This window comes from Colletotrichum gloeosporioides (genome assembly GCF_011800055.1).
Source record: "Colletotrichum gloeosporioides strain Lc1 chromosome Unknown consensus_15, whole genome shotgun sequence".
Lineage (NCBI taxonomy): Eukaryota > Fungi > Ascomycota > Sordariomycetes > Glomerellales > Glomerellaceae > Colletotrichum > Colletotrichum gloeosporioides.
Genome location: NW_025544660.1, coordinates 242,731 through 268,118, shown reverse-complemented (window position 1 = coordinate 268,118; position 25,388 = coordinate 242,731). Strand labels below are relative to the sequence as shown.

At 56.0% G+C, this 25,388-nt stretch overlaps 11 protein-coding genes across 11 annotated transcripts; 7 read left to right on the top strand and 4 right to left on the bottom strand.

The window, feature by feature from the left end:
• Positions 1-72: 72 nt before the first annotated feature.
• Positions 73-666, top strand: GCG54_00005310 (uncharacterized protein; the record flags this gene model as incomplete). The annotated part of the gene is made up of 1 exon (XM_045405335.1): positions 73-666. The coding sequence occupies one exon, from the start codon at positions 73-75 to the stop codon at positions 664-666; it is 594 nt and encodes a 197-aa protein (XP_045268926.1).
• An 808-nt stretch (positions 667-1,474) lies between these two features.
• On the bottom strand, positions 1,475-2,059 carry GCG54_00005309 (uncharacterized protein; the record flags this gene model as incomplete). The annotated part of the gene is made up of 3 exons (XM_045405334.1): positions 1,475-1,573; positions 1,626-1,876; positions 1,927-2,059. Coding segments are annotated over 3 exons (483 nt in total), but the record flags the coding sequence as incomplete, so codon positions are not given.
• A 1,480-nt stretch (positions 2,060-3,539) lies between these two features.
• Positions 3,540-4,014, top strand: GCG54_00005308 (uncharacterized protein; the record flags this gene model as incomplete). The annotated part of the gene is made up of 2 exons (XM_045405333.1): positions 3,540-3,723; positions 3,782-4,014. The coding sequence occupies 2 exons, from the start codon at positions 3,540-3,542 to the stop codon at positions 4,012-4,014; spliced, it is 417 nt and encodes a 138-aa protein (XP_045268924.1).
• A 1,675-nt stretch (positions 4,015-5,689) lies between these two features.
• On the bottom strand, positions 5,690-7,769 carry GCG54_00005307 (uncharacterized protein; the record flags this gene model as incomplete). The annotated part of the gene is made up of 2 exons (XM_045405332.1): positions 5,690-6,707; positions 6,760-7,769. 2 exons carry the CDS (start codon positions 7,767-7,769, stop codon positions 5,690-5,692), a joined length of 2,028 nt encoding a protein of 675 aa, XP_045268923.1.
• A 1,201-nt stretch (positions 7,770-8,970) lies between these two features.
• On the bottom strand, positions 8,971-9,363 carry GCG54_00005306 (uncharacterized protein; the record flags this gene model as incomplete). The annotated part of the gene is made up of 1 exon (XM_045405331.1): positions 8,971-9,363. The coding sequence occupies one exon, from the start codon at positions 9,361-9,363 to the stop codon at positions 8,971-8,973; it is 393 nt and encodes a 130-aa protein (XP_045268922.1).
• Positions 9,364-11,996: 2,633 nt separating this feature from the next.
• On the top strand, positions 11,997-13,795 carry GCG54_00005305 (Cytochrome P450 monooxygenase aflN; the record flags this gene model as incomplete). Its single annotated transcript, XM_045405330.1, has 3 exons — positions 11,997-12,141; positions 12,202-13,612; positions 13,675-13,795. The coding sequence occupies 3 exons, from the start codon at positions 11,997-11,999 to the stop codon at positions 13,793-13,795; spliced, it is 1,677 nt and encodes a 558-aa protein (XP_045268921.1).
• A 1,624-nt stretch (positions 13,796-15,419) lies between these two features.
• GCG54_00005304 (uncharacterized protein) lies at positions 15,420-17,026 on the top strand (the record flags this gene model as incomplete). The annotated part of the gene is made up of 2 exons (XM_045405329.1): positions 15,420-15,469; positions 15,532-17,026. 2 exons carry the CDS (start codon positions 15,420-15,422, stop codon positions 17,024-17,026), a joined length of 1,545 nt encoding a protein of 514 aa, XP_045268920.1.
• A 345-nt stretch (positions 17,027-17,371) lies between these two features.
• Positions 17,372-18,658, top strand: GCG54_00005303 (uncharacterized protein; the record flags this gene model as incomplete). The annotated part of the gene is made up of 3 exons (XM_045405328.1): positions 17,372-17,767; positions 17,823-17,958; positions 18,006-18,658. 3 exons carry the CDS (start codon positions 17,372-17,374, stop codon positions 18,656-18,658), a joined length of 1,185 nt encoding a protein of 394 aa, XP_045268919.1.
• A 490-nt stretch (positions 18,659-19,148) lies between these two features.
• Positions 19,149-21,350, top strand: GCG54_00005302 (putative transcriptional regulatory protein C3C7.04; the record flags this gene model as incomplete). Its single annotated transcript, XM_045405327.1, has 2 exons — positions 19,149-20,326; positions 20,378-21,350. The coding sequence occupies 2 exons, from the start codon at positions 19,149-19,151 to the stop codon at positions 21,348-21,350; spliced, it is 2,151 nt and encodes a 716-aa protein (XP_045268918.1).
• Positions 21,351-21,431: 81 nt separating this feature from the next.
• GCG54_00005301 (uncharacterized protein) lies at positions 21,432-22,778 on the bottom strand (the record flags this gene model as incomplete). Its single annotated transcript, XM_045405326.1, has 1 exon — positions 21,432-22,778. One exon carries the CDS (start codon positions 22,776-22,778, stop codon positions 21,432-21,434), a length of 1,347 nt encoding a protein of 448 aa, XP_045268917.1.
• A 637-nt stretch (positions 22,779-23,415) lies between these two features.
• GCG54_00005300 (putative transporter) lies at positions 23,416-25,332 on the top strand (the record flags this gene model as incomplete). The annotated part of the gene is made up of 8 exons (XM_045405325.1): positions 23,416-23,568; positions 23,631-23,687; positions 23,742-23,814; positions 23,875-23,950; positions 24,009-24,173; positions 24,236-24,593; positions 24,655-24,894; positions 24,955-25,332. The coding sequence occupies 8 exons, from the start codon at positions 23,416-23,418 to the stop codon at positions 25,330-25,332; spliced, it is 1,500 nt and encodes a 499-aa protein (XP_045268916.1).
• Between the last annotated feature and the right edge of the window lie 56 nt (positions 25,333-25,388).

The following is a 25,388-nucleotide window of genomic DNA, read 5'->3' as shown; positions in this document are numbered from 1 at the left end:
CTTTCCAACCCACCCAACTCGAAAAACCAACCCACCGACTCCTCAGTCAAAACCCAATCAACACTTTTCAAAATGAAGGCCAACGTTATCGCTGCTACCATTCTCGCCGCCTTCTCGGCTGGCGCTTTCGCCCAGGACAACGAGGAGCTCCCCACCGGCTTCCCTACCGACTTCCCTACCGGTTTCCCCACCGGCTTCCCTACCGGCTTCCCTACTCAGGTCCCCGGTGCCGCCAAGCCCTCCGGTGGCTTCCCCGGTTTCGGTGGCGGTTTCCCCTCCGGCTTCGGCGGTGCCCGCCCTACCCAGGTTCCCGGCGCTGCTCAGCCCTCCGGCGGCTTCGGTGGTGGCTTCCCCGGCTTCGGCGGCCACCACGGTGCCCCCTCCGGCTTCGAGACCCGCATCAACACCCGCTCCGATGAGGCTGCTGGCTTCGGCGCTGCCGCCGCTGAGACCGGTGCCCCCACCGGCACTGGTGCTGCTGGCGCCCGCCCCACCGGCAAGGGCAAGGGCAAGGGCCGCGGCAAGGGCAAGAACCACGGCACCGGCATTCCCTCCGGCTTCCCCTCCGGCCGCCCTACCCAGGTCCCCGGTGCTGCCCAGCCCTCCGGCGGCTTCGGTGGTGGCTTCCCCGGCTTCGGTGGCGCCGAGCCCACTGGCTCTGCTTAAGCGACACGACACAAAGTGCGACAATCTTGGGGGATTTGACATACCACTTGGTCTGACAATCGGAGCTTCATCAGGAGCGTGCTTGAATGTGATGGAAGATGTTTCTTTTTTCTTTTCTTACTACTCCTAGCGGAGCTTTCTCTTGTACAAAATAGCAAAGCCGCTTGGAGTAGCTGGCTGGTACATTGCATGGGCGTTTGCCTTTTTGTAGACTTATCAATAAGAGCACTCGTCTTTTTCTAAACTCCTCGGGCTTCTAGGTTGTGACCAATGTGCTTGAATCTTTGATGACATTGGACGTGGCTAGAGGAAACGAGTTACTCAAATCTCAGCGGGTGAGCGATATCTCGTAAAAACGGGAAAGGTTGAGGTTTTGGAAACATTACGTTTGTTTACCCGCCGGCATCCAGCCATTCTGGGATAATCTACCTAGAACGAATACAACCCAGAATCTAATAGTGATTGAGGAACACGTTCGTGCGGCGGACATATCGTTCTCCGGCAGACCCCTAGGCGATGTCATGGTATCCTTTCTTGCTGAGGATTCACAAAGGATACTTACTTATTCAAATTGAGTCTAACTAAGCTGGACCCAAGAATTGGTCAATCAAAGCACGAATACATCTAAAGTTGGAAGCGCCTGTTCAAATTACTTTGTAATTATCATTTCCCTTTAGGAACTGTCAAACCTGGTCCGCCATCACTCGAAATATGTACATGTGAACTACGAAGGTGTTTGCAATAACGCTGCCAACTTAACATCATCATCCCTCATTATCCCATGTCGTCGCATCATATAACCAAAGCTTTACATAAACTGAACCGCAGCCAAGACGGCAGCAGCGAAAACGAGAGTCGCAGGCTTGTTCAAGTTGGCAATGCTAGCCTCATCAGTGGCGGTGGCGCTCTGTCACAAACTTAGTCCCTGGTTTTGCCTACAACTTGGAGAGGATACCTACGGTGCTTGATGTCGGCGACGACGTGGACCCAGTTGCACTCGTGCCGGAGGTTGTTGTCGCATTGCTTGAGCTGTTCGAAGCCGAGACTGGGGTAGCGTCCAGGTTGCAGCCCTCGGCAGCCTCCGTCACACCATCGCCGTAGTACTGCCAGATATCATACTTCTCGACACACTCAAGGCAACCCTCCAGAAGACCAGTCCAAGTTTCGTTAGTGCAGTAGTTGTCTTGCTCGGCGCCGAGGATTGCGTAGCCTGTATGCCGTCAGTATTCATGTCTTCATGTCAAAGTTTCGGTCACATACCGCAGTCGGCGTGGCACTCGTACTTGGGTCCGCTGGTCAACTGACGCGCATGGAGAGGTACGACGGGTAGCCACTCGAGGGCCGCGGCTGTGGAGGCCAAAATTGCGATGACAGTTGTGAACTTCATTTCGACTTCTTTGAGTTTCGACAGTTGGGATGTAAAGAGAAATTGAGCGGAAAAACACGAAGATGCTTCTCACAAAGATTACTGGGAACTCGATGCTACTAAATAGTGACAGGATCTTGGAACAAACAGGCCACTGCATACGCAATCTTCTCTGGGGATCCTCTTGGTGGATCGATAACCTGCAGGAAGAGGAATTCTTGGCCGAGTGCCTTGAACCGATGAGCGAATCAAGTTGTTGCGGCCGAGGATGCCGAGTTCCCAAGTCGCATTGGCTCATCTATGGTGGAGAATCAGATTCTTTGGGTAGCGTTAAAGATTCCTCAAAATCTTCTCACATGTGACTCGAGTTTTCACAGACTTTCGCAACTTCAAACAGCGAGTTCAGCATGTCGCATGTTCGACTGCTACGGCTGAGCGCCATGTCGCTCTGAACCTCCATACCACTTGAACAACAATCGAAGAAACATTGCCTTGAGAGTCTTGACTTGACACAGCAAGATCCGAGTACAATGATTGTAAACAACTCAAAGCAAGATCCAAGTACTTGGCAGGGATGCCATGCCGCTGGAAGAGGGACCAAGATCTCGGCGCATGTTTTGATTGGTTGATGCCATCTTATCAGATGCTCTGATATCCGCTCACAATTTCGAGCTTTTCGCCCACCTGAATCATGCCTGAGGATGATTTCGTTGCCAAGCTCCAAAGCCCGATACCGAAACCCACCGTCTCGGCCGGGACCGCCTCCGGACACCGGACGAGTCTTCCGCTTCAATTTCCCGCCGAAAACCACCGACCGGTCTCCTCACAGACGAACAAAAGGGTTGGGCACGAACAGGCCCGGCACACCCCTGAGCCTCGCGCCAATCTGGGCTTGCATTCCGTCAACGTTGTGGAGTTCGTTCGCCTGGCGTTCTTGCGGTGTGGTCTTCGCCCCTGTCCAAACCCATCCCCAACCCCGTCCGTCGCTCTTCCTCTCCAATCACGACCCCGACCCGGTCCCCGGGGCGTCAGCGCCCTCGAAGCGATCCGGTTCGCCGTCCTCTCGTCTCTGTGGAAACCTCAACAAACCAACCCATGAACGCGCAGCTCTGTCTTCTCGATTCGACCATCAGACGAAGCACGCGCCCAATACCGAGTCTCTTTACCGCCAAAAGCCCAGCCCACCGCTGCATGACAGCACACATGCGCTATTCCACATGCAGGTCATCTTCAACGAACGACTCCGACAGAGAAGTGTGCAGCACGCAGAGAATTCCGCAGGGCGCACGACAGAGAGTCAGAAAACGAGTGGCTGACCGGTCCCACGATGCCCACCGCTCATTGCGCACCCCAGGCGTTTGCGTCCGTTGCCCGGGTCGCCGACGAGTGAACCAACCGACCGCCTATTAAAGACGTGTAGGTGCCCGCATCTCTTGTTGATTCTTCTCTTTTGAAGACACCCTCTTCCGAGGATCAACCTCGAGAAACCCACCCAACGACATCCAACATGGCCCAGGCCTCGCCCTCGTGGCAAAGGCTGATGGGGCTCCTGTCGGTGCTGCTGGCCATGCTCCTCGGTCTCTCGGCCGAGAAGCAGGGTGCCGCCGCCGCCGGGTGCCCCGCCGAGATTGTCTCGGCACCGGACAACACCTGGTCCGTCGACTTTGACAACAGGACCGACGTCTCTGAGAGTGCGTTTTCCCTCCTCCTTGCAGCGCCCTGGTTTTACCATGCTAACGCCCTTTTCAGCCCAGAGAGAGAGCTCGTACGTCGAGAGCCTGAGGGAGGAGTTTGAGAAGCTTGAGGCGACCGGCCTTGCCGGCACGGGCGCCGAATCCAGCTTCGAAGACTTCACCGTCAAGATTCCGGCCTCCTGCCTCAACGGCCCCGCCGCCAAGAACAAGAACGCTCCGCTCGAGCTCCCCGTCAGTCTCGCCAGTCTGCACCTGCGGACCGTCCAGACTTGGGCCAGCTACATGTAACCACGGCGGCGGTTTGCGCAGACCACCAAACCGCCGACACGCGAAGATTACAGAATCATTACCGTGTTGGAATTTCCACAAAGAAGAGAAACATCCGACACACCCCACTATATATCACGTCGGGGTGTGCTGAGCGTAACAAGCAAGTTTACGCTGAGCAATTCCCCGAGCCCGGCCGCAATCGACGCGGTCTCACTCACTTCAACGAGATTTACGACATGAAACAATCAACGAAACGAAATGAACAAAAAAATGATGAAAACGGAAATGAAAGTCCTCTCGTCTCAAGGAGACTGAGAAGTACGATGAAACGGCTCTTCTATGTCTACGATACCTACTTCTTTCCTCTTCAAAGAGGTTACGGCCACTTGGCCCTTGAATACAAATCTCATATGTTCCTCTGAAAATGATGTATGCCTTTGCATGTGTGATACCTTGCCTTTTGTTAGCAGTCGCTAGGTCAATTCACCAAGCCTTTGGCATGTAGACATGCCGTGCATGGTCGGCAGGATGCCACACTCGTGGCTCGTGATGATCGCATCTCACCACGTTGCCGATGTGTAATGGGTCACTTAGGCAGTCACTGTTTCTTTGACCCATGGCGGCCACGCGGCTTGCTACTAACAACTATATACAAACTATGACTATTTGCTGCATATTGGCATTATGCCAAATAATGTAGCAAAGCTCGTGTGATAAGCTTCAGGCTAAGAACTCCTTGGCTCCTGGCTGAAATCTAGAAATCCAGGCTCATGACCAGGGTTTACCCCCATTTCATGGAGACCGTATAAGTATAGAAGTCAACCATTAGAGTCATCCCTTGTGGTTGACTTGCCTTTTCGTGTCTATTTTGGCAATATGGGAAGTTTAGACTTTCCGCTTTAATGAAGAATTGCCCACATCGCACAGACTATCGTTTTACGGGCGCCATTAGCAGTCCGCGCCTTCGAGTCAGTGAACAATCCTAGGAGTCCATAACAGTCACAGACAGAATTGTATAACCAGAACAATAAGAAGCATCTGCTCAGCTGTTTCAGTTTTCCTAAGTTTTCTGTGCCCTCATCCGAAAATTTCCGTCCGTTGTCTTCCTTCTTTATTCACAGGTCTCGGCTTTACAGCTATCATTGCTCAATCGCTACAAAAATGCAGCTAGCACGCATAGCTCCTCTTGTGCTGCTTTTGGCGGCACCACTCGTGTCTGCCGACAATTGTCAAGATCGGATCTTCCCATGCGTGAGTAAAGTGTTAAATCTTGCTCAACCAACGACTAACAAGTGCCATCTAGTCCCCTCTATCTGCCTGTAACAACCTCTTGAGTGGAAAACAGATCTGTGCTACAACTGAGAGAGTTGACGGTGGCTGTCTCCAAACCATCACAGGTGTCAATCAAGGTGCCGTGCGTGTAGGTTTAACAATGCGCTTCTCATTCTGACCGTCACCTAACATCCTGAATCAGTGTCACTGCTGCCCTAAGTAAGGCATTCTGCAGACGACCTCCAACCTTATGAGCATTGAGTGGGAACAGTGAAGGTTTGGAATCTTACGGATACGCAGAAGATGAAGGCAAATCCCATGAAGCCGCGTATTGGGATGTTGTAGCATGCAGGCGAGCCAACGTATACCCATAGAACATTGCATATCAGAAAGGTGTTTCATTGAACTCTGCAGTTGAGCTTCACTTCAACATAATTTCTTTCCAAACTGGCCCTGGCGCTAAACTTGTGCCAATGGCCCATTCTCGAATGTGCCCGATTCCGCGCCTTTCCGCGTAATCCCCGTCACGCTTAACTAGTATGACGTTGTAATCGTACTCAGACTGTCGGGTTTGAGGATGAGGAGTCGACACAGCTTCTGAAAGAAGGAGTATCTCATATGGCCCTGCGTGCTCGAAGCTAGGCATCTCCTCGATGCTATCTACCACCAATTCCCCACATATCTGACCATCTGCTCCTCGAAGATCACCCTCAGACCAAGAAATACTTCTTGAGAATTCCAAAAAGATGGCCAGCGTCCAAAATTGCAACATATGGTATCCAGGTGTTACAGCTGGCGATAAGGACGGTGCAATGCGAAAGGCATCTGAACCAACAGGAAGCTGGCTTTTGAAGCGCTCCCGATAGCGAGGTCCGCTTGGTGAGTTGCGCACAGGATCGGTGAGGAGTCTCAACTCCCCATCGACCCCTCTCTCATACCACAGTATCCAGCACTTCTGCTTGAGCCAGTGATGAAATTGGTAGAAGACATGTCCTTGGCTCGGACGAACGCGACTAGCCCCCACCCAACCCGACCACGACCAGCTGGGAAATCCTTCCCGGCGCCTTCTTGCAGTCATCGAGTTGAGCCCGGCACCGAAAAGTAGAAAGAAGTCGATGGCCTGGACTGGAGTACCTTCGATGAACCGAATGTTCCACTTCTCTGTTGCACGGCGCATGATCCCCTCGACGGCGCGCAGGACATCTCTTTGGTCCGTGAGAGCGCGGGCAGAGTAGCGGCTGACGATGTCTTCCCAGTCGCGCACTGGATTCTTTAGCCGGAACGCTTGAGGCGGAGACCATGGCTCTTCCCACTCGTGTCTCTTCTTGGCGACTGGCTGGTCTAAGCATGTCTCGCTAAACTCGTCGCTCCCACAGCGATAGAAGACTTTATTGTCGACGAAGCAGAGCGCTCGTTGGCATAGAGCTTGTTCCTGAAATCTGTCTCTTTGCATCAGCATTTGATACGAAAGCCAGCGCGGGTATGACTTACGTCCACCCTCTAGTCTGGTAGACCGTTGCCGCAAGCGCCCAGTCGAGTGGTGTATACAGCCCCAAGCGCGTCTTGTCTGTGATTCGCATGGCGTGTTGCGGGGCCCGGGTCCCCGTCACTGCTGGCAGACCGGAATTCGCATGGTTTCCACAGGCCGCAATGACTGTGAGCCACGACCGTTCAAAGACGTTGTCCATTACAGCTGTGCCCCTTTTTAGGTCCTCTGGATCGTCCTGTACGAGACAGAGAAGGTCGACCCATAAATAGCGAAGCCCGAGGAGCTTCACTAGCTTCATGGTGTCCAGTATCGTAAGCGACAGTCTGCCGCGTATTTGGGAGACCGAGTCGGGTTGCCGCAGTCGTCCCAGAGTTGATTTGGTGAGCCTGAAGCTGGAAACTCCGCCCCAAACGTAGCTGAGCGCAACATACTTGTATGGACGGATATCTGACACCTCAATCAAGCTGTCACTCTCGAGATCAATAAGTCGGAGAACTTGAAGTCTAGGGAAAGTTGACCTGAAGCCTTGATAGTTGTAGGCTCTGCATCTGGTGATGGGATGCGTTGTAGTACATGTCTCGATCCACTGCAGTATCCTCGAAACCTCAACCTTGGGCTTGATCGTCGGCAATAGAAAGTGAGCGCCATTCGCAACTTGTGTGATTTCGGGCGACTCGGACACGAAACAGACGAATTGCCCCGTGGCGGTGTTTGTTGAGTCGTTGATGCTATATGCCCCGCGGTGCCCGGGCTCCGCGTTATCTTTCCAGACGAGGGCAAACGTTTCGTCGTCTCCTTGCGGAACGGAGCCGGGCGAGAGCCGGTGAGCCTCGAAGATGGCATGTGCCACGAGTTGGCAGAGGGGACAGGGGCTGGTGCTGATATGGGACCATGAGCCGAGCAGGAAGAAAGGGATTGCGCCCTCAGAAGAGATGACTGAGCGAAGATCGTCGTCAGTGAGGGGTACCTTGCCGCAGTGCTGGCAAAGCGGAGGCGGGGGAGCAGAAAACATGTCAACTTGACACAGCACTGTTCAATGGAAGAAAACACTCCAGATAAAACACGGTTTTCCAAGAATGGTTTGCGTCAGGTTCTGGACTCATCAAGTGCCATGTGCATTCCTCCTGCATACGGGCGCTTGAGTTGGGTTCTTGCTTCAGGGGTACCTACCAGACCGAAGAGCGGTTCAGCTGCTTCGACCGCCCCGCCAGACCGCTTCAGGCGGCGCCTAACGCTAGACGTGGAACACCGCTACAAAGACCCAGCTCGCCCCCAGCTGCGACATTCTCCTCTTTACAAACAACAAATCATCACCATCCGTCTTCTGCTGACGCGAACGATCGAACTCTAAATAGAGAAGGCGACTCATCTTATTCGTGTTTTACTACTTTGGAACGCTATAAAACACGACTAGAAGAACCGGCAGCAGCTCCCCGAGCGAGCGCGGAACATTGAAACCTGGCGCAATTGTGCTAGCGAACTTGACTAGCAAATTCTGATCCATGCCCTAACAAGAGTTCCTCTTGAGAACACACGCCCTGATGGTCTAGCGGTATGATTCTCCCTTAGGGTTGTCTCCGACATCTCAACTTGGGAGAGGTCCCAGGTTCGATCCCTGGTTAGGGCCCATTTCTTTTGCTTTTTGATGATGTTGATGATAAATTCCATTCTCAAGTCCCTAACCCGTGGTCTGGTTTTATTATTTGGGATTCTGGTGGTGCTGTGTTGCTGCGAGCCACCGCCTCTACGTAGCTTCCTCTCGTAATTAGTTACTAAATCCCCTGCCTCACATGCCAGCATAAGAAATGAACTTGATCTTTATTTTCCCGCCTGTGGCCGCGTAATACAGCCCGCCTTTAAAAGATTGCTATTCCTCTCAGAGTCTAGATTTCTGAACAGTGCACGCAACCCATTTGTGTATGCTGTATCAAAAGGATGGAACATGGATGACAGTTTTACAAATGTGTCCAATAGGGTCTGCACCTTCACAACATCACTCAGCAACTGCAATATGGTTCAGATGATGAGCTAAGATTGAAAAGATCTCTAAAAAGTCAAAACTCGACCCAAGAAAAAAGAAAAGCAAATGCAAAGAAGAACAGTGCCGTCAACTAGCTAATACATGAATCGAAACAATGGGCTCAGCGAAGCAACAAACTCATATGCGGTTCTATGATTCCCGCGCAAAAACAGGCCAATGCCATGCGAGATTTTTAGTTGCCGCCCTTGTTACCGCCGTTGTTGTTGCCGCCTCCCTGGCCACCTCCCTGGCCGCCACCGCCGTTGTTGTTGTTGTTGTTGTTCCCGGGGAAGCCTGGGATGTTGCCGAACTGGCCGTTGTTGCCGACGCCGTTCGGGCAGATCTGGCCGGCGGACTGTGCGGCCGCGAGCAGGTCGTTTTGGCTCTTGCAGTTGTTGCTGACGCAAGTGACGAGGGAGTTCACGTCGGCCTTCTGGCAGTAGCAGTCCTTGATGTTGTCTCGTGTGCAGCCAGCCTTTTGGAGGCCATCGTTGAGGCAGCCGTTGGCGCAGTCGGGGAGCTTGATATCGTCGGCGACAGCGAGGCCGGCGGCGACGGCGAGGATGGCGAGGATGGAAGTCTTCATTTTGAAAGTTGGGGTGGTTTTTATAAAATAGAGGTGTTGTTGATGGTTTGAATGGTGAGAGATTTGCGATGAAAGCTTCTTGACTGCTGTCTGAGTGTGGTGATGATGAGCTGGAAGTATGTTGGTAAGTCGGGTGTGACGGCAGGATTATATATCTGACCTGACAACCGAGCCAAGAGAGGCCTTACGAAGAAAGTCTTCACAGCTTATTCCCCCTGACGTCAAAGTCAACATAGCCATGATCTTTTCTCAGCAACAAACACAGTGCAGCGCCTCGCCGATTGGGCATCTCATCAGCGGTCCGCGTAATACCGTCGACTAGGTTTGACAGAAATGCCAATGCACGAGGCGCGTGGGCGGTAAACCTTGACATCTCGGACGCTTACACGGCCAAACCGAGAATAGTTCCATGACGAGCGAGAGATTTCTCTCGCGAACTCTGTTGCCTTTCCTTACTTTCTTCCACGGCCAATCACCCACTCCAGGTTGCGTGTCCGACCTCCGGGGCACCACCGCCGCACCCAATCGCGCGCCACCCCGTCCCGTCAAGCCGTTCGTGTCACACCGCGTCCCCGAGGTGGGAGTGGCCTTCGCACGTCATGAGATGAGTAGTTCCTCCCGTCGCTCGGACGGTGGAAGTCTGTCAGCTTTGAGCCGCAGCGGCGGGCTGTGCGGTTTACGCGGTGTTTGGCCACATGGGGAATTTGGGGGCTGTTCAGATCATAGCGAGCTGACCGAGCACTTGCGTCTTTCCAACGGCGATGCATCGCCGTTTGGATCATCACCTTGATTTTTGTTCCTTTCATCTTCGATCGCGCGCAGCATTTGGAATGGTTTGTTTCTTGAGAATGGCTGCCTTCTCTCGGCGACATCAGACGTTTGTTAGGCGTCGTGGGGGGCGTGAGGACGCTCGGGACCCGTCTGCGCCTGTTCACGGACGACCAGATGACACAATCTTCGGCGTCACTCTACGTCGGCTGCCGACCTTTGTCTTCCTTGCCGTCCAAAATGGGTCTTTTTCTCTTTCTATCGCCGACCTTAATCATTGAACTGCCTCGATTTTGACGGGCTCGGTCGATGAGAATTGCGTACGGCATGAACATACGTCTAGGTGTTTGTTGGCCACAGACAATACCACGATATGTAGACCGAGAGCCCACGAGATTCAAGAATTCCGTTCGAAAAAGTGATTTCTAGAAACATGCCAAGACGGCGGCGGAAGTGAGCCTCCGGAGCGGACGTTCGTATCCGCCTACACGCGGCCCGACCTGTTCCTCTGATTCCACTCAACATCAGCCGAACCTTGGAGAGAGGAATTTTTCAAGAATTCGCGTCGAGCAGAGGAGATACCAAGAATCTCATGTTCTACGCGTTGCAGGCTATTCTCCAAAACCGATCCACGCTACGCGACAGAACCTTTGGGTTCTTGATGCGTTGGAAACCCTTTCCTTCCTCGCACCGAATCCAGGCATCATTGAATGATCTTATCGCATGACAATGTTGCAATAGCAGCAGACGAATTGATCATTGCACCAGCTACTGCAAAATATCGGTACAAAAACAACATTGCCTGTGTTTCTCTCGCAAAATTAACTGATTTGAAAGACCTTGAATATAGGTACTAGATCGATCTGAGTGATTGCTTACCCAAATGGTCAACAGTAGCTGACTTCCTGGCGCAAGCCTTCCAGCAGATGGAATGATAAACGATCGATCTTTCTATCTCGGTCTCGATGGAAGCTGTTTGGCGGATGAGGTTATTTTGATATCTTTTCGTGAGCTTCTCAAGATGTCAAACTCCCTACGTCGAAACTGTCCAAGGCAGCACGACTCCTCAAAATTACCTTTGCCGATATTCATTCTGACATCGCGAAGCCGATCTGCAATCGTGTAACCTCAAAGTCCAAAAGCTTCATCTCCTTGTGTTGACATTGTGTTGAAGACGTGGCGGCCCACACCCTAGATAGGCGATGTGACCCTGTGTTGGTTTGCTTCGGAAGAGACATCACGTCCAGCCAATAACCACACGCAAACTCAGTGATTAATGCGGGAACGTCCGTCCGGATGCTTTCCCCTAGTTGTGCCGCCGACCTACATTCCCTAATAGTTTAAACGCATGCCGGCTACCATGTCCTGACCCCCGAATTGGACCCCACCGCGTTGCATTATTCCTCGGCTCGCGATGGCATCCTTCGTATCTTTGAATCCCCCAAAGTCGGCGCTGCACATCGCGCACTTCTTCCTCGTAAGACGAAGAGCATAGTATTAAAAGCCAGAAACACACTCATGCATCACGTTCTCACTCACCATCAGTCGGGGTTTCAGAGAACCTGCCAACATGTCCAGCGTGATCCCACTGCGGATGGGTCATCTTTTATGCAACCCCTCTGCGAGTCCCGCTGCGCACACGTCAATCATTGCCTCTTGCCGTCTCCATCTCCGGACAACATGCCGCACACGCGGCGGGGAGGTTCACGGTGCAGGAGGCCAATGGCAGTCTGCTTATTAGAGCCACCCTTGCCAGGTCCCTTGGCGGGAGGAAGAATAAAGGAAACGAGCTCCCTCGGGAGGACTTGCTGAGCGGCGCACTCCATCGCTGCCGTAACTGTCGCGTTTGACGACACCCGCGAAACATGGCAATAATCAACCTGTCCGTGGGCGGGAGTCCCGCGGAGATTGGGCTTCGCGCCCTTCTGCTGCTCGTAGCTTTCAGTGTCGGCTACACTTTGGTGCAACTCGTGCAAGTACGGCTCCTATTCTGGAGACTGAAGAGACAGGGTGTAGTAAGTTGAGCCACCCCAAATTCGCTTACCGGGAACAGCACTGACGACCTCACAGCCAATGATGCCCTATTCCCTACTCTTCGGACATATACCCGTCATCACAAAAATCACATCCGGCCTGCCCAGGACATCCACACAAACTACTTCTCCCAGCTCATCTACCAGAACTGGCAGGCCCTCTTCCCCGGCCGCAGAACCTGCCCGCCCATCATCTACGTCGACCTCTGGCCCATGGGCCCGCCCATGTGCTTCACCATCGAGCCGGAGGTCGCTTGGCAGACCGGCAGCGCAGATCTCCCGCGGGCGCACAAGGAGTTTGTCAAGCCGCTGACGGAGAATCTGGATATTGCGAGCCTGGAGGGCGCCGAGTGGAAGGTCTGGCGCGCGCGATTCAACCCGGCCTTCAGCCCGAAGAACATCGTCTCGCTCGTCCCGGGGATCATCAAGGATGTCGAGACGTTTGCGGGCATCTTTCGGAAAAATGCTGGAAAGGACGGGAAATGGGGCGAGGTGTTTACGCTGGAGGACCTGGCGACGAATTTGACGATGGACGTGATCGGGCGCGCGGCGCTGGGGATCGAGCTTCACGAGCAGACTGATGGCCCGAGCAAGTTGAAGGTCGCACTGATGGACCAAATTGCGCAGTGCCGCCTGCGGTTCAGCATTATCGACAAGATCTGGAGCGTTGACCCCGTCCGTCAGTGGAGGATTGCCAGGAACAAGGTTGCGCTGCGTGACGAGCTTTACCAACCCATCATGAGATGTCTCGAGCGCAAGGGCGACGGAGAATCAAAGACACTGGTGGATCAGGCGATGAAGCCTCTCAAGGGCTTGATTGCCGAGAAGGCGCTCCCGCCTGATGAGGGCTTCATCGAAAGTGTCATGGCACAGCTTAAGATCTTCATGTTTGCAGGCCATGATACGACGGCGACAGTGATCTGCTGGACGATACACGTCTTGGCTAAGCACCCAGCGATCCTCGACAAGGTGCGAGCTGAGCATGACGAAGTTTTTGGTCAGGATCCTTCAAAGTTGAAGGAAAGACTAATGGAATCGCCGCATCTCCTGAACTCGCTGCCGTACACGGCTGGCGTGATCAAGGAGACGATGAGGCTGTATCCCGTCATCCCGCCCCTTAGAAAAGGCAGCCCTGATTACCAGATCAAGGACAAGGAAACCGGCATGGCGCTGCCGACTGAGCACTTTGACCTCTGGGACGGCATTCGCTCGACGTCTCGCGAGGAAAAGGTGTGGCCTCGTGCCGAGGAGGTCATCCCGGAGCGCTGGTTGACCACGAACCCGGACGATCCGCTGTACCCCACGAAAGGCGCCTGGCGGGGGTTCGGAAACGGTCCTCGTGTCTGTATTGGGCTGGAGCTCGCCAATACGGAGGTCAGAATGGCTGTCGCGTTCTTGGCGAGGGAGTTTGACATTGACTGTGCTTGGGACGAGTGGGATGCCGCGAGGTAAGTTTTCAAGCATCTCCAGGGCGCTGGTAGGAGTGATGGCTGACAGACTGTGTGTGCAGGAACTACACTGGCCCCAAGCAGGTGATGGAAGGTCATCGGTGCTATCAGAACGGCACTGGTACGGCAAAGGCTAAGGAAGGTATGCCGATCCATGTGCGACTGCGAAACGCGGGGAGGTGAAATGTGGTCGAGAAAGAGTTTGGGTGGACGTAGGTGGACGTCAACATGGGCCTCGGGACGGGGCCGAGGCCTGGAGACCGGGGCCGAGGCCTGGAGACCGGGGCCGAGGCCTGGAGACCGGGGCCGAGGCCTGGAGACCGGGGCCGAGGCCTGGAGACCGGGGCCGCGGGCCCCCGATGTCTGCCACTTCTGCTGAAAGAGGCAAGGACTTGCAATCGTCCGTATCTTGTCGACGCATTGGAGCAGCAAAACTGAATAAGTAGCCAATGCCCGAGAAGTACTGGACAGGCGTCGATTCCCAGGTGGCATTCGGCCGCAGCAACATGCCCTTTTTCTGTTGATTGACACCGGCGGAGTGGATACAAGCTTTCAGCGTGTGGCTGTATGCGCCGACTTTGACGTTGGCGGACGGGCAATACCGGACGATCTATAGTTACTCAATCGGGACCTCCGCGAGATTGACTCCCTAATCTGATGGATAGCGTAATCCCGAAGTCGTCCGCGTGATGCGGCGGCAACTCTGCCCGAACATGAGCGGTGGACTCAGTCTAGAACCCGCAGCAGCAGTTGGGCCGGCGGCCGGCGACAACGTGGCACCCGCAGGCTTGGTACGGAGGTCCGAACTCCTGACCGGGTTTTGAGTTTCTCGTAGACCGCAACCACGACTGTCGCGCGCGCGTCGTGTCTCTTGCGGGACAGTTGGGGTCCCCTTGGCTGTCGAGATGGTCGTTCGCGACAGTTGACAAGTCTGTACCACCGGAGGGTGTTTCGGAGATAAGCTCGTGTCCAGACAGCGGGAAGCTTCCACGACAGATGTCATGGGCCCGCATCTGCTCGTATATCGCAGGCTGTCATTTGCGTGAGGGGCATTAGAGTTCGTGATAGGTGTGATGGGACGAAAGTGAAGGTGGTGAGGGTATCGTGAAGGTGTCGTGGAGGTTAAGAATCTTGAGATGGCACTGAAGGGAAGCAGAACCCAGCAAAGGAAAATGTAGTCTTACATAATACGCGCTAGTCCTCGCTTAATCTCCACTAAGGCACGCTAGGCGAAGTAGCCTCTCCCCCCGAATCATCCGATTGGCCTGCTCGCGAATGCCCCGCCCTGGAGCGGGGTTCCTGCTAGTCTTCCCCTGGCAGCTTGGGGAGGAAGGGGCATTTGGGGCTTATCGTCAGTGACCGGCGACTGCTCCTGCTTTTCTTGTTAGCGGCCACTGGCGATTGGGATCTTGACTCTGCGCCTCCTCACCTCCTGAAACATTCTGCCCGCCTACACTAACCTCTCTTCATCTACACTTACGCACCTACAATTGTTATCGACATTGGGTCGAGTTGAAGTCCGTCCGCCCATCATGTCGTTGGCGCACTACTTATGAGGCCCATTCCCTGGAGCCTGCAAAGCCTGCTGCCAAATATCTGTCTCTCGATAGGTCGCCTCGGATCTTGACCAAACCACCGGCGTCGGCGTCTACGTCTCTCAGGGCGTTGCGTACCTCGGCCTCCCTCACCTACCTTACCTGTTCTCATACAACAACCTTTCACATACTGGACACTGTCCCTCGCACAGGGTAGCACAGCACTCGCACCTCCCTGTTGTTATCCAAGGGTACTTGCTCTCCTCCTCTCAATGGCGAGGCATGGGTTATCAAAGGTGAAGACGGGATGTATCACCTGCAAGTAAGGGGGTCCTTTGACTGTTCATTCCCACAGGCCTGGCCAGAGTGCTAATAAAACCTCAGGATCCGCAGAGTCAAGTGCGATGAGGCCCGCCCGGCGTGTAACCGCTGCGTCAGCACCGGCAGGAAGTGTGATGGCTACGTCGCCCCTCCCAACGGCACCTACTCGTGGGCCCAGCTGCTCCGTGTCTGCCCACCGCCGACCCAGAACGCCTCTGAGTCAGAGCTCCGCGCCTTGAGCTTCTTCCGCGGCGTCGTGGCACCAGTCCTTGCCGGGCCGCTGGACAACTACTTCTGGACCCATCTCGCCACTCAGCTGTCTCACCAGGAGCAGGCTGCAAAGTACGCCGTCTTGACAATCAGCTCGCTGTATGAAAAGTTCAATGAGAACCCCATGGACCGCCTCGCCGGCGAGAAAAATCTCTTTGCCGTGTCCAACTACAACGAGGCCATCCGGCACCTGAGGACGACGGACAACCCGGAAACGGTGCTGTTTGTCTGTCTGCTTTTCGTCTGCGTCGACATGCTGCGTGGAGAATGCAAGGGCGCCATCGAACACTGCCGGCACGGCATCAACATCCTGAATGCGTCCCGCTCCAAGTCCAAGTTCATCCGTGACCACCTAGAACCCGCCTTCTGCCGTCTCGGCGTGTTTCCATTCTTCTTCGGCGTCCGGCCCGAGACGTTCCCGGCAATGGAGATTGGGAAGCCTGCCCCGCACGCGCCGTACAAGACGCTCGCCGAGGCCCAGGCCGCGCTGGACCCTCTACTTGTTCGTACCATCCGCTTCGTGAGGACCGCCGACGAGTACCGACTGGGAGATGAATCAAGTCCCAAGCCGGGGCCGTTGGTCATGCAGGACCGTAAGGAGATTGACGAGGCGCTGGACAGCTGGGGCGCCGCGTTCCGTCTCTACCGGGGCGAGAAGGCCGCCTTGAACGCAGACTGCATATCCCAACGGGATGTTCTCATCATACAGCTGCTCGAAATGAAATGGATCGTTGGCAAGATCTGGATCGACACGTGTTTGTCGCGTGGCGAAACGATATTCGACCTCCACCTCGATAAGTTCCAGAGCATCATTGACATTGCGCGCGAGACGGACATCCTCCTCCGCTCGTCGCACGAGAAGCACCCGCGCGCAAAGTTCACCTTTGAGATGGGCTTCGCGCCGCTGCTGGGGTTCGTAGTCGTCAAGTGCAGGTCACTGCGCCTGCGAGTCGCCGCGCTGAAGCTGGTGAGGACGATATCGCATGAGCGGGAGAGTTTATGGGACAACAGCACCCTCTTATCGCTCGGGAGAGTGCTCTTGAAGGTCGAGAACGATGTGCATTTGCGCTGCGACGATGAACTGGAGGACATCGTCGATGACGGCACGCTCCCGCCCGAAGGTATGCGGATCAAGGACTCGGCGATGCAGAAGGAGGCGCGTATCGTGCCCGGGAGCGATGGCAGCGTGACGGTCTGGAAGAAGGTCGCCCTCTTGATGAGGGAGCTCGACGGGCCCATCACGATACGGGAGGAGTGGTTTGAGGTTCCAACGAGGCGCAAGCCCTGAAATAACTATTTACAGTCGCACCCTTGTTTTTGGCGTCTTCCGCGACATGTTCATGTCTGTGCCTCAACCCGCACGAGTGCTTACGCCATCCCTGCGAATCCTTCCCGCGGGCGGTATCATTATCAACATCTAGTGCCGTGAGCTGCGATTGGTCGGCTCGCTATTTTATGTAAAGAACGCGATTGAAGTGGCTGTGCATCGCCAGGCATTCTTGACAATATCTTCGACTTCGATCTGAACAAGTTTCTTTAAATATGAGCAGACGAGCCTCGAAGATGTCGACGATGGGAGAGACAACCATCACTTTCAGGATTTCCTGCCATCTCATCTTTGACTCCAATCGCCATGTCCCTCACGTGGATCATCCTGGGCCTAACCGCCGCAGCCGCAGCTCTGCCATCCGGTCCCTCGCCCACGCCGACGAACACCCAACTACTTCAACGATCAGTAATCACCTCTTCGACTATTTCTGCGGTGCCCACAGGCAACTTCATCGCCACCGAGTTCATCACCATCCCCGGCGTCACAAACAGCCACGTCACAGTACCCGCCAAGACCATCGCCCTCGCCCTCCCGACCTGCGTCCAGACCATCGAGCCGGACGCCAATGGTTACGTGCCCCCGGGGAGTTGCGGCGCTCTCTGGAACTACTACCCAAGCTTCGCGGCGGCTATCGCTTTTGCCGTGGTGTTCGGCGTCTTGACTGCCGTTCATGTTTGGCAAGCGGCCAGGTACAAGAAGGTGCGTCAGTCTACCTTCTCTCGGATCCTTGTTTCTTTGGCTTACACCAGCACAGAGATGGTGCTGGGTCATTATCATGGCGAGCATCTGGGAAACCCTCGCGTTCATGTTCCGCTCCATAAGCACACGGTACCAGCAGAATAACGGCATCTACCTCGTCTTCCAAATCTTTATACTACTCGCGCCACTGTGTAAGTCACCTCCCTCCATGCTGTCGTCCAGCACTAACAGACACCAGGGGTCAACGCCTTCGCATACATGACCCTCGGCCGGATGATCCACTTCTTCCACCCCTCGCGCTCCCTCCTACGCCTCCCCGCTACCTTCTTCGCCGCCCTCTTCGTCGCCCTTGACGTTGTCTCCTTCATCATCCAGCTCGTCGGCGGCAGCATGGCCGGCCCGACCGCCCCGCCCGAGGAACAAATGCGCGCGATACACATCTACATGGGCGGCATCGGCCTCCAGGAGGTCTTCATCCTCGCTTTTGTGGGGTTGGCGTACGTTTTCCAGCGGAACATGCGACGGGCGGAGAAGCTTGATGGACGACAGAAGCAGGGGTGGAGGCCGCTAGTGTGGGCGCTGTACTTTTCACCGGGGAGTATTACGGTGCGCATCGTATACCGGCTCGTCGAGTTTTCGTCGGGTCATGGGATGGATAATCAGCTGATTACTCGCGAGGGGTACTTCTACGGGCTGGAGGCGGTGCCGATGGTGTTGGCTATTGCTGTGTTCAATGTCGTGCATCCCGGGGCGATCATGGATGGGCCTGGGGCTGAGATGCCGGGGCTGGTCGCCACTATCAAGGAAGCCTTCAGAAAGAAGACAGGGAGAGTCCCGTTGAAGGACTTTGGAGAGGAACAGGAGCTTACGGGGAGATCTCCAAGTCCATAGACGAGTTGAGGCCAGGGCGAGTCGGGTGGTGTGGGCCGAGACGCGGGGAGATGCCGGTTGCTGCACCCCGCAATCCAGGGTCCAAGCCGGCATCGGCACAGATGCGAGTGTGAAGTTTGATTTTCCAGGTATTGTTGTGGTATTTATTTGACAGCTGTCAGGAATTACTTCTATCATTTGTTCTTCAGGCTATACATATCGAAATAGAATCAACAAACTCCAGGTCTTTGCTTAAGATCCTCCGTTCAATAGAAGGCTGCCATCAACCCCGGATCCCTGCCACCTCCTTATCAACATCCTTCCGCGTCCAAATCGGACCCAAATGCGGAGATAAAAAGATAATGACCACCACTTTACACACCCACCTCACTCATCCTCCCAAACGACACACCATGCTCCGCGGAAGCTGACTTGAGCAGCAGCACCGCGCCACGCACGCCTCTCATCACCATGCCTTTCTTTCTGACACATGTACTCAATCCACCCGCCCATGGACCCCGCCGCCGCAGCCGCCCTCCGCCGCCGGCGCCGGCGTAGAGTCCCCGACGCAGACCGCAAACGCGCCCCGCGCGCCTGCGACCGCTGCAAGGCCCGCAAGAACAAGTGCGTTGAGACGCCCTCCGGCACGTGTGTCCGTTGTCTGCAGGGTTCGCATCCGTGCCGCTTCGAACGGGAGCGCAGTCCCGAGGACGTCGTCGTACCGACAACTGGCGATGACACTCACACGAACAACGTCGCAGCGCATGCTGAGACAACGACGGACCTCAAAGACGACGTCGACTTCTCCCCCACCGCCGGCGCGCCCCCAAGCGAAGCCTTCATGTGGCCGCGCTTTCTCACCCGCCTCCGCTCCGCCTTCTGCCTGGACACCCACCCCGCGCCCGCTTCCCCCGACACCTCTCACCCCCAAGCCCGCCCGCCTCCGCCCGCAGACTCCCAATCCCCCGCTGAGCTGCGCCGCGTGCGCAAGGCCGTCCGCGACTTCCCCCCGCGCGGCGTCGCTGAGTTCCTGCTCGAGGTGTGCATCACCTACGGGACGGACCTGTTCTTCTACTTTGACCAGGCGCAGCTGACCGCCGAGCTGGGCGCGTTCTACAGCGATGAAGGTTGCAGGTTACGGAGTGACACGGGCTTCGTGTGTTTTGTGCTCGCGGTGTTTGCACTCGGCAGCCATTGGACGAGTCTGGCGCGCCCGACGGAGGAGGATGAGAGGCTGGTGGGGAAGGAGGAGGACCCGGGTAGGATATTCTACGACCAGGCGAGGATTTTGATGGCCGATCTGATTGACCGGCCGTGTTTGCGGTCGGTACAGGCGGCGTATGTGCTGGGCGTGTACCTGATGCCGGCGAGCGCGATTAGTGCGTCGTATGTGTACATGGGGCTGGCGTTGCGGAAGGCGCTGGCGATTGGGCTGCATCTGGAGCCGGATGAGCCTGGGCTGAGCGAGGATGAGAAGGAGATGAGACGGAGGCTGTGGTGGTCTGTTTATTCGTTGGAGAGGACTGTGACGATTAAGTTGAACAGGCCGAGGTCGATCAGCCAGGATATCATCACGGCCCGCCTCCCTCGTCCGGTCCCTCGCGACGCGGAGCAGAAGTTTGATAATGTGCAGCATCAAATTGTGTATGCGCAGCTTGTGCGCATTATCGACAAGCTATCTGAGCCAGCGTAAGCCCCCCTTCTTTTGTCTGGATTCACATCAACTGACAATGAGTCCAGCGCCTGGTCAACAAACTCACCCACAAACCCCGTATCAACCTACGAAGAAGCCCTCAAGTCCTGGAAACGCTCCCTCCCACCGCCCCTCAAACTCCAAAACATCTACCCGAAATCCCCCGGCTACCGCGCCGTCTTCCACCTGCACCTCAACTACTACTTCGCCTGGATCGACATGGGGAAAGTCTCCGTGGTAACCGTCGTGCGCGCCCGCCTGCGCGCGCTCTTCTGCCCCTCGGACCCGCCGCCCGCCCCCAGCGCGGCCGTCGAGCAGGCCGCCGACGCCTGCATCCGCGCGGCGAAGAAGATGCTGGAGCTGTTCGAGGGGCTGAGCCGCAGCGGCAACATGGCGCGGTTCTCGTTCACGGACCTGCAGGGCTGCAGCATCGCGACGATCGTGGTGCTGCTGGCGGGGATACTGCAGCGCGACGCGGGGTATGACGGGCGGGTGGCGTTTGGGCTGGATTGCTTGCGGAGGATGGCGGGCGGGGGGAACGCGACGGCGGGGATGGGGGTCAGGTTTGTGGAGGCGTTGAGGGGGATTACGGACGAGGCGAGGGGGAGGTTGTTGCGTGTGCAGCGGACGGAGACGGCGCCGAGCGTGGAGGGGAGGACGACGGGATATGGGGACTGGGCGGAGTGGTTGGCTACTGCTGAGGTTGCGGAGAGTTCCTCGGAAGATGAGGAGGATGAGGAGGGGTCTGGGGAGCAGCCGGCGGATGTTGATGATGGAGGGGCGTCAGTACCGGATGTCGAGTTGTCGGAGACGTGGGACGAGGCGGCGGCGCTGCAGCTTCAGGAGTTATCGGCTTCGGGGTTTGAGCTGCCCCTCAACGGTGTTCATAACCCGGAACTGATGGAATTGCCGGCTGCGGATGAAGGCTGGCTGGCTTCGTTTCCGTGGAGCGACGACCAGATGTATCTGATGGGGTTGACGGGGATGGACGTTCTCGACTTCACGGGGGGCCTGGAGTAGCTACAACAGAAACCAATAATATCAAAACCATTGTCTCATTTCTTTGTTACCGCATTCTGCACACCGTCCATAAACATTATATCAAAGCGCCGGCTTAATTCTAATCGGCACCGCCGAGTCCTCCTTAATCCCGTCCCATCTGCTCTTATACACCCTGCCCTCCTTAATCACCGCCGCAACCGACGCCTCCGGATCATCAAAGATGCCCACGTCCTCCAACGGATTCGCGTTCGCAATGATAATGTCCGCCTCAAACCCAGCCTTGACCTGCCCCAGCGACGCCTCCCTGCCAAACATCCTCGCCGGGTTGATGGTCGCGCTCTGCAGCACCGCTAGCGACGGGATCGCCTTCCCCCTCAACGAGAACTCGAAACTCTGCGCCGCGCCCAACGGGCCCAGCAGATCCGTCCCGAAGCATATCGTCACGCCCGCCTCGTACGCCGTCTTCAGCGCCACCAAGCCTGCCGTGAGCACCTCCTCGTTCTTGACCCGCGACTCGGGCGGCAGGTAGCCCTTCCACTTCTCCGACGCCATCTGCGCGTATGTGATCAGCGTCGGGGTGAGGTACACGCCCTTCTCTGCCATCAGCTTCGCCGTCGGCACATCCACGAAGTTGCCGTGCTCGATCCCGCGCACCCCGTTATCGATGCAGTGCCGGATCGCCTTCGTCGTGTACGCGTGCGCGGTGACGTACGTCCCCGCGTTCGCCGCGCACTCCACCATCGCGCGGATCTCCGCCCCGGTGAACTGCAGGTGGTCGATCTTGTCCGTCGGGGACGACACGCCGCCGGAGCCCATGATCTTGATAAAGTCCGCGCCCGTGCGGATCTCCTCCCTCACCGCGGTCATGCACTCCGGCACGCCGTTGCACAGCCGCCCCAAGCCGGTCGTCGACCCGCCGCAGCACTCGCTGTGGTCATGCGGTCCGCGGCGAACATCTCCATGCCCGCCGGCTTGAGACAGCGCATGGCCCGCGATGAACAGCCTCGGTCCGGGGAACACGCCGTCGTTGATGGCCTCTTTCAGGGCGAGCAGGGCGCCGCCGCAGTCGCGGATGCTGGTGAAGCCGCGGTGCAGCATCTGCGCGCAGACGTACGGCTGGCGGAGCAGCGAGACGTCGTTGGGGTTGCTGAAGGCGGCGGCGAGGGAGTCGAAGCCGGGGACGGCCATGACGTGGACGTGGGAGTCGATGAGGCCCGGGCAGAGGAACTTGCCGGCGCAGTCGACTTCGGCGAAGCCATCGGCGACGGCGGCGGAGACGGTGGAGGGGTCGGAGGGGAGGATGGCGTCGATGAGGCCGTCTTTGAGGCGGACGGCGGTGTTGGGGTGGAGGGAGCCGTCGGTGACGTCGACGATGGTGGCGTTTGTGAGGATGTAGCGCCGTGTTGGGGCTTTGAGCCAGGGCTTGAGGTCGGCTTCGCTGACCATTGTGAATGAAGGTTTTCTGTGATTATTCTCTGGATGGTGTTGGTTCAGAAGAGTGAGTCTCGAAGACGTAGAATGAGGGGAAGAAACGTGAACGGAATGTTGCAAACGCTCAGTCATCCGAACACACAGCTACAACTTCTAGAAAACAGAAATATTTATCTGATTGGCTTCATCCAGACGGTTAACGTCATCCCCCAACAACACTCAGTTTTGGTGAGAGAGACAATGCAACAACAACGCATCGGAGATCAATACACAATCCTATCATCGGGAACATGGTCTTTGCGAGCGACCAAGTTGCCGATACCCGGCGTCGGATATCTGCCGCAACCATCGGCAACATGGCCCGCCCCACCCCGCGTATCACCCCTATCAACGCTAGCAGAGGTATCGCAGGAATCAGTCTTTGATTGATATGACTCTCTGATAATGCTTGCTCTTGGGTGCGGGGAAATAATGGGCACACTTACCCCGGGATTCGAGATATGCACCGGTGGAGATTGTCAACCACGTTTTTTTTCTCTCTCCCTCCCTCGTTTCTTCTTTAAAGGGCGGGCGGATCTGCAGTTTGTGACGGGGTGTTGGCCGCTGTCTTTGGATCTTCCAATGAGAACCACACCCCCTCACGCGACTCAGGATGACTTCTTCCATTGAGACCAAGACGAATGATGGACCGCAGCCGGAGGGTGCTGAGGAGAAGAATGGCCAGATTTTGGAGCTGAGCGAGTCTTATACAGAGGAAGAGGAGAGAGCGGTTTTGAGAAAGATTGACTGCACTATCTTGCCCATGGTTTGTTAACCCTTGTATTGTGTCTTGTACCTGTGAACAATTGAGCTAACCTGGATCGACAGATGTGTGTGGTCTTCTTCCTGCAGTACCTGGACAAGCAGAGTCTCAGTTATGCAAGCGTAAGTTGGCTAGTCTTCGCCGTGCTGATCCCCGCAACTAATTAATGTACCTAGGTCTTCGGCCTCATCACGGACTTGAAAATGACTAGCACACAGTACTCTTGGTGCTCGTCCATCTTCTACGTCGGTAAGAAATCGGACCATGATTCATACGGGAGGATGCCATTGCTGACTGTTTGACGCGCAGGCCAGCTTGTGTCTGAATACCCATTCATCTATCTCATGAGCAGGCTGCATCTCACAAAGTTCGTGGGAGTCACGGTGTAAGTCTCCTCGCGTGGTCTGCCAACATACCCATTACTGACAAAAAGCCGGATTAAGAGTCATTTGGGGTATCGTCTGCATGTGTCTCGCCGCACCGCACAACTACTCCGGCTTCGCCGCCGTCCGTTTCCTCCTCGGCTTCGCAGAGGGCGCCGTCTCGCCCGCCTTCATCACCATCACCAGCATCTGGTACCGCAAGGACGAGCACGCCCTTCGAACCGCGTAAGCCCAACCCCCATCTCACCTCCAGCATACCCCTTAAAAGCTGACCTGGCTCTGCGCAGTCTCTGGATCACCATGAACGGCCTCGCCCAGATCTGCGGCTGCCTCTTAATGTACGGCATTGCCAAGAACACGGCCCTCTCCCTCGCGCCGTGGCGCACACTCTTCCTGGTCTGCGGCGCCATCACCTCCGCCTCGGGAGTGGTTTTCTACCTCTTCATGCCCAATGGCCCGAAGGACGCGTGGTTCCTCACCCCGCGCCAGAAGCAGGTGCTTTCCATGCGCATGGCTAAGGACCGCGAGGGCGGCGATAAAACGTCGTTCTCGCTGAGACAGCTGAAAGAGGCGATGTTGGATATCAAGACGTGGTTTGTATTCTGGTTTGGTGTTCTTGTGACCATGCAGTCTCCTGTTTTGACGGTAAGGATTCTCCCTAATGTTACTGTTTGTGTTTGTCCTTTGCTGATTTACATGTGATTAGTTTGCGTCCCTGGTCATCAACACCATCGGCTACAACAAATACGAAACCATGCTCTACACCGCTCCCTCCGGCGCCGTCCAGATCGGTATGCTATGGCTCGGAGTCTGCGGCTGCATGATGTTCCCCAAGCACCGCACCCTCGTGGCCCTCGTGCTCATCCTGCCCCCGTTGGCCGGCAACATCCTCCTCCTGAAGCTCTCCACCGACGCTGGCTGGGGCATGATTGGAGCCTCCTGGCTGGTACGTCGCACCCCTCCCCATCGCTTTCATCGTCTCAAGACTAACCTGCCACCGCTCCAGGCATCCTGCATCACCGCCGTCTGGTCAATCCTTCTCTCCCTCACGGCCTCCAACGTCAAGGGCAACACGAAGCGCGCCATCGTCAACGCAATGTTCTTCATCGGCTACTGCGCGGGCTGCATCGGCGCGCCGCAGCTTTGGACGGAGAAGCCGCGCTACTTCAAGGGCGTGGTCACGGCTATTGTTACGTGGTGTTTGCTGTTCACTGTCATTGTGGCATACCGCTGGCTCTGTTCCAGGGACAATGCGGAGAGGGAGGCGGCGGCGAGCGGTGGCCAGGGTGCGGAGTACTCTGAGGATGTCGTGCTGGATGATGCGGGTGCTCCGGTGAACGATCTGACTGATAAGGAGGACAGGCAGTTTAGGTACAGCATCTAATGGGGGTCGAAGGAGTCTCCTATACATTTCGACTGCAGTAATAACCACATTTGCCA